This window comes from Lottia gigantea, assembly GCF_000327385.1.
Source record: "Lottia gigantea unplaced genomic scaffold LOTGIsca_51, whole genome shotgun sequence".
Classification (NCBI taxonomy): domain Eukaryota; kingdom Metazoa; phylum Mollusca; class Gastropoda; family Lottiidae; genus Lottia; species Lottia gigantea.
The window spans coordinates 1,623,573-1,630,785 of record NW_008709752.1 but is presented as its reverse complement, the minus strand read 5'-3'; the positions used below and the strand labels follow the sequence as shown (position 1 = coordinate 1,630,785).

Sequence of the window (7,213 nt, the reverse complement as noted above, 5' to 3'; positions counted from 1 at the left end):
TAAAGGGGGGGGGGGGGGGGAATAATTGTTATTAATTATAAAGGCACTACGTAGGTGGTATATTTCAGCATTTAGAAGGTCACTTTCACAAATATTATAGGGTCAGCGTTGAAATTATTCCTTGTTTGATTTGGGGTGGTTGAATTGGTAATTTATGTACTGATGTTGATAAACCATGGAAACTGGTCATTGAATTCTTTAGACAATGATATACTAACACCAGGGCGTAATGTTGGCTTTTTGTATTGAACACGTCATCTAAGGATTTGTCGTCGGTTTTGGATTCCAAAGCTTTTCGCAGTTTGCGATTGTCTGAGTCTTCCGATTGAATTTTTCTGGGAAATGTCAATTCTAATCTTGCTGTTCGTCGTCGTCATCGTCGGAATCAGAGTGTTGTGTGGTGAAATCGACAGGCAATTCGTCATGGGATGGGATATCCGTATCAATTACTACTAGGTCTTTGTCTAAGGGTTCTACCAAATGATGAGATCTAATACTGGACAAAAAATGGGCTTGGCAGTTTTTAGAACCCGGCATATATTTGATATCACACTGCATTTCCTCAAGCATAATACTCCAACGCTGAATACGTGGGTTTTTATTTTCGGCTGTAAACAGAGCTTTTAAGGATTTATAGTCACTAAAAAATGGTAAAGTCTGCACCGGCTAAGTAATGACGTAATGATGCAATAAACTATGCCTAGTCCTTCCCGTTCTATAGTGGGATAGCGTAATTGGGAGGTATTAAGTTGATGCGAAACATACTGAATAACTCTTTCGCCTTCAGAGAATTCTTTAGTTAATACACCACCAACTGCGTATTTGGACGCATTTGTGTATAATTTGTAGGGTTTAGTCAAATCTGGATATGCTAATATAGGTGCGGAGATGAGTGTCTCTTTTAGGGATTTAAGATGTCCAGGAGAATTGGGCATTCTTCTTTGTCAGGTTAATAAGTGGGTGGGCAATTTCAGAAAAATGGGGAATAAACTTCCGGTAATAAGATGCCATGCCAATGAATGATCGAGTTTGTTTAACATGTTTAGGAGCTAACATGTCTTTTATGGCACTAACTTTTTCGGGGTTGGGTCGAATACCATCTTTAGAAATAATATGACCTAGATACTTTACTTCCGGTTTTAAAAAAACAACATTTAGAGGTCTTTAATTTTAGAAAAGCCTTGCGTAATCTATTAAAAGCCTCCTCTAAGTGCCTTAAGTGTTCCTCAAACGTTCTAGAATGTATTATTATATCATCAATGAAAACTTTGACATACTTCGATAATAGACCGTTCCTTATTTTATCCATAGCATTTTGAAAAACATAATCCAATGTGTAATCTATTGAATTCGAATAAACCTTTAAAGCTAGTAAAGGTTTATTATGCTTTGATTTCCCATCCATTTCCAATTGCCAAAAACCATTCTTTAAATCTAAGCATGTAAAGAATTTACAGTCACCTAAAGAAGAAATTAAGTCATCCATGTTTGGGAGGGGGTAAGAATTCTTAGTTAATTGACAATTCAACTTCCGGTAATCAATACAAAAGCAGTAAGATTTATCGGGTTTATGAATCAGAACAACCGAGGAAGAATATACCGGCTTCTGACATATCATTAATTTGTTTATCTACTAAAGATTTCTGAAATAATGGAATTCGATATGTCTTAAACGGATTGGTGGGTTTGTGCCAGTGTCTAATTTAACTTTAACTATATCACACTTCTTAAGTGACAGATCATTAGCGGCGAAGATATCAGCATGTTAGTAGTATATGAGCTTATAGATTGGACGCACTTTTCCCCCATTTGATTTCATTCCATGGGGAAAAGTTCATCCAATTTATAAGCTCCCAAAAAAGACAACCATCCCCTACATTCCATCAATTCACACCCAAAACAAGACCCATTCACCCTACATTTCATCATTAAATTAACTCATTTAAAAATAGTATGAGTTTAATTTTAAAAACACGAACAAGCATATATGAATACATTTGTTTAATCTGGTAAATTAACTCAATTGAATCTGTAGTTGTAGTATATGAATCAATCACACAAGGAAGTAAATATGATATTGTTGACTATATAGGTCATAACACAAAACAGTCGTAAATCATCGCAAAAAAACACAATATAAAAAGACGAATCTTCTGTCCAACATCTTGAACTATCAAAAACACTTAATCAGAATCCTATAATCCCTAATCATTAGATAGAATAATTAACGAAAAATAACAGCATATTATAAATCCGTCATAAAAAATAACTTCCTTGATTGCTTAACATCCGTTTTTTATAGCCTCGTTTTCTATAGCCTCGTTTTTAAACAGTGTTATTAATAGAGTCTCTTTTTTCTAGAAACTTCTGTAGAAGATCAATCTGTTTGGAAAACAGACCACAATTTCTACTCAAATTTTAAACCCCAAAAATGGCAAATAAAAATTACATACTAGATCCAATCTTTAAATTATACGATCCGATTCGAGGAAAAATGAGGATTATATTATCATCTCACCAACTGTTAGTTCTAAATCCCAGTTGAATGATGGTGATAGAATTGCCTTTGAAATAAATTGGTTACTTCTTTCTGATGCTTATTTCAGATGCGATTTCAAAATAAAAAATGGAACTCCCAATGAAAATCGGGTTCCACAAACTAATACAACGCTAGATAACAATTTCTTTCTATCTTTATTTAGCGAGATGGTGAAACACACTTAACGGGAGGTTATTGGATAGAATATTTCTCCTATTTCAGATTTTTTACAGCTGCAATATAATTTATATACTACACATTTAGGGTCGCGGTTGGCTCTTCTTCCTACTTTGTTGATCAGGATATTTGAGGTACTACCGGAGAACGTTACTGTGGCTCCGATTTGTTCTGTTAATATTATTTAATATGGTTGCTAAATCTTCCTACGTATGGTATGTTTAAAGATATTGGAGGTTTAGGGGGCTTAGATGGTTTACAGATTGGTACAATTTTCTTCGTGGTCTTGTTTACTAGTGGCGGTTGATACTCATTTAGGTTGGCGAAGGAGTTATTTTAGATGGTCAATTTCGTCATTTAGAGCTTCATTGTAGGCTCTTCTTGTCAGCGTCGAAATTATACCAGTTTTAACTGTCATGGGGTGAGGATATAGGTATTGTGGATATATTGATCAGCATGCGTCAGTTTTCTGAATGCTATTGTGAATAGTTTATTATCACCTCTTCTATTTCAACGATTCATATTCAACTGTTAATTGGATTCTTGGATGGAAACTGCTCAGGTGGAGACGGGGGTCTTCGGGATATTCTTGGGCCTATGATGACAAAGGTGTCATCCACTTTCCTGAGCCAGCATTATCATTGGTATGGGGTCCTTTCATGGCATTTTCTTCAAAATGGGTCACGTATATTTCTGTGAGAAATTGGCTAATTGGAGAGCCCATAGGTACACCATGGATCTGTTCATACATGGGTCATTCTACAAACCCACTGCACTTTCTATTCTGCGTTTTTTGAAAATGAAATTCTGCCTAACATAATTATTTTTACCATATGTGTGTAAGGATAACTTTGTAAAGACATTACTTATTCTTGCCATTAAATATTTTATATTATTTTAAAATATTTTTTAAATGTGACCGACTTCAGTCAGTCCCTCATGTCAACTCCGTGTCAAAACCGCGATGAGCAAAATCTGCAATAACAATTGTGATAAATGAATTACGCATATTTTTTCGAATAATCAACCAATTGTTTGTTTTGCCTTTTGTGTTGTTAAAATACAATTTTCAAACACTTTCGGTTACTCGGATTGACAAAAAAAATCGCGAAGTTGAATTTTCATGTTAAAGTCAACTCCGTGTCAAAACCGCGATGGGCAAAACTTCTTAATGACATTAACGAATTTGTTTCAATGAATTATGCATATTTCTTTGTGCGTATTTTCTTCTGACAATCGGCAGAATTTGTTTGTTTTGCCTTTTATGCTAAAATAGTATAATATTTCAACATTTCCGGTTCCTCGTGGGGTTGAAAAAATTCTCATTGTAAGATATTAATAACATCCAGCTTGTACACCCAATAATCGGCGATATTTACAAGCTCTCTGTGCCAAAGAAGAACATTGTCCTTTGCTGGCTCCCAAGTGATATGGATATACGGTGAAATGATAAGGCAGATGCGGCTGCTTTGCCACTGCCTTTCACCAATTTTAGTTTTTTCATTATTCTATCGTGTTCTGAAGCTATATAGCCCGTTTGGTGCTGACGCTCCTAAATGCCTTTCATTTAATTTAATTTCATTTCATCATAATCCGTCATAATAATGCTTACCTAATGCATGTTGAACGCGAGCTAAGGACATCGAATCGAATTCGTAGTCTGAATTAACTGAATCCGCTAAAGGGTTAGTCGGATTAACAACCTTAGGACGTGGTAAAGTCCGGGTAGCACGAAGAGGTTGTCGTCTATGACCTTGATTCACGACATTTTGCAGCACTTTGTCGAGAATGTGTTTAGGTTCCCCAAGCTCTTCTTCCCAACAAATATTTGGATTAGCAAAACGTAAATGTTCCACATGGACCTTTTTAGTATTGCCTGTCAATTGGTGCTTTATTCGAAAATTGACCGATGAGAACTATTATTCTATAATACGGTTTCCAATGAGTCGTTAATTTTCGAGAATGGTCTAATCTAGTTGTAGGATCATAATAATAAACTGGATCAATTACTTCAAATTTTGTTTGTTTACATTTTGTATTGAAATATCCCCTATTTTTGCGTCGACTTTCTTCTAAATTCGACGTCAACATTGGCTTCATTTAAGCGAGCAAACAATTCGACCCACAAACTAAAATGATCAACAATATATAAAATATATCTATTGCCATTATCAGACTCTGGTAATGGGCCAACGTGGTCTATTCCGATAATTTCGAAAGGGTATTTCGGTTGAGGCATTTCTTGAATTTCTGCTCTTTGTTTTCTTAACTTCCAAGTAGTACATTTAACACAGGTTTGAATAAAATTTACTACCTCTTTGTATCGATTCCTAACTTTATTGTAGAATTTATCTATGTCAGTATGAGAACCAAATGGAGATTCATGGAAATCTTGTAAAATCATTATTTTAAAGGAATCAGGGATTAATAATTGCAGACGTTGTGTTTGATCATTTTGCACAGGCCGGGATATGTGATAAACGACACCGGATAAAAGAACATAGTCATCTAAGGATTTGTCGTCTGTGCCAGATTCGGAATCAAAGTCAGAGTCGTTTGCGGTAAAATCGCCAGGCAATGCGTCACGGGCTGGTTTATCCGTGTCAATAAGTAATAAGTCTTTGTCAATTTGCGTGTCATGGTTTTTGGAGCGAATGCGAGACAAAAAATTAGCTTGACAATTTTTCGAACCAGGCATATACTTGATATCACACTGCATTTCCTCAAGCCTAATACTCCAACGTTGAATACGTGGGTTTTTATTTTCCGCTGTAAATAGAGCTTTGAGGGAGTTTATGGTCTGTAAAAATGGTAAAGTCAGCACCGACTAAGTAATGACGTAACTAATGAATGCAATATACAATGCCTAAATCTTCTCGTTCCATAGTGGGGTATCGTAATTGGGAGTTATTGGGTTGATGCGAAACATATTTAATGACTCTATCTCCCTGAGGAAAGTCTTGAGTTAATACACCACCTACTGCGTATTTGGACGCATCTGTGTATAACTTATAGGATTTAGTTAAGTCCGGATAGGCTAATATAGGGATTGATATAAGTTCCTCTTTTAGTGTTTTAAAACTAGCGTCTACTTCAGGCGTCCATAAAATTTTTGCATTTTTCTTAGACAGATTAATTAAAGGGTGTGCAATTTCAGAAAAAGAGAGACCATGAATGAACGTATTTGTTAAACATTTTTAAGCACTAACATGTCTTGTATGGCACTAACTTTTTCAGAGTTAGGCCTAATACCATCCTTGGAAGTAATATGACCAAGATATTTCACTTCCGGTTTCAAAAAACAGCATTTAGAAGGTTTTAATTTTAGACGGCCTTGCGCAATCTATTAAAAACTTCTTCTAAGTGCCGTAAATGTTTCTCAAACGTCCTAGAGTGTCATGATATCATCAATGAAAACTTTGACATACTTTGTTAATAGACGGTTCATTATTTTATTCTTGGCATTTTGGAAGATGGCCGGGCTATTGCATAATCCAAGGGGTAATCTATTGAATTCGAATAATCCTTTAAAGCTAGTAAAGGCTTTATTATGCTTTGATTTCGCATCCATTTCCAATTGCCAAAAACCATTCTTTAAATCTAAACATGTAAAAAATGTACAGTCACCTAAAGAGGAAATTAAATCATCCATATTGGGAAGTGGATAAGAATTCTTAGTCAAATGAGAGTTCAACTTCCGGTAATCGATACAAAAACGATAAATCTTATCTGGCTTGGGAATCAGTACTATTGGTGACGAATATTAACTGGTACTTGGTCGAATCATGCCAGCTTCTAACATATCATTAATTTGTTTATCAACTAAGTCTTTTTGAAGTAAGGGAATGCGGTACAACCGTAAACTAACAGGTGGGTGTGTGCCAGTGTCTAATTTAACTTTAACTATATCACACCTCCCAGGTGACTGGTCATTACCGGCAAAGATATCAGCATGTTGTCTCAGGAATGATGTCAAGTGATAACGTGCGCCAGGTTCGATATGCTCCAGTTGTTTACAATCAAACACAGCTGACAAGTCTGAAGTAAGTGGGCGCTCCTCTTTAGTAAATGGAACAAATGCCATGCCTGATCGATTCCTTTCTATACCCCTATAGTTTCTTAATCTCTCAGTGTCTTCCCTGCCGACATGGGATAGGTCTCCTTTGTACACATACGTTCTGTTTCCAATTACTTACATAACCACCACGCCTATGTTCATTTAAAACTGTGGAAGATTACAGATTAAAGGCTACCACCCGTGATTACCCTTATAGTTTCTTCTATACAAATGTAGATCTCTTACAACGATTAGCAATACTACATCAAGTCTTCAAGGTAGAAAAAAATATTAATAGCGACAGGGATGACCATCGAATGTATCACAAATAGAAATATGGCTTTTAATTTATTCAGCTTAAAATTTGCGTAATCTTTCACGATGGTGTTCTGTAATAAATATTAATTATTGGAACAATATATCGGAATTGCTATATGACG

The 7,213-nt window shown here is 35.5% G+C and overlaps 1 protein-coding gene across 1 annotated transcript in view; it reads right to left on the bottom strand.

Annotated features, from left to right (window-relative positions):
- The window catches only part of LOTGIDRAFT_165485 (hypothetical protein), a gene marked incomplete at both ends in the record, with an annotated part of 10,289 nt that extends 3,489 nt beyond the window's left edge, over positions 1 to 6,800 (bottom strand). The window contains 2 exons of the mRNA XM_009062497.1: positions 4,329 to 4,592; positions 6,491 to 6,800. Coding sequence (XP_009060745.1) covers positions 4,329 to 4,592; positions 6,491 to 6,800 — 574 coding nt within the window. The remainder of the gene's footprint in view (positions 1 to 4,328; positions 4,593 to 6,490) is intronic.
- Between the last annotated feature and the right edge of the window lie 413 nt (positions 6,801 to 7,213).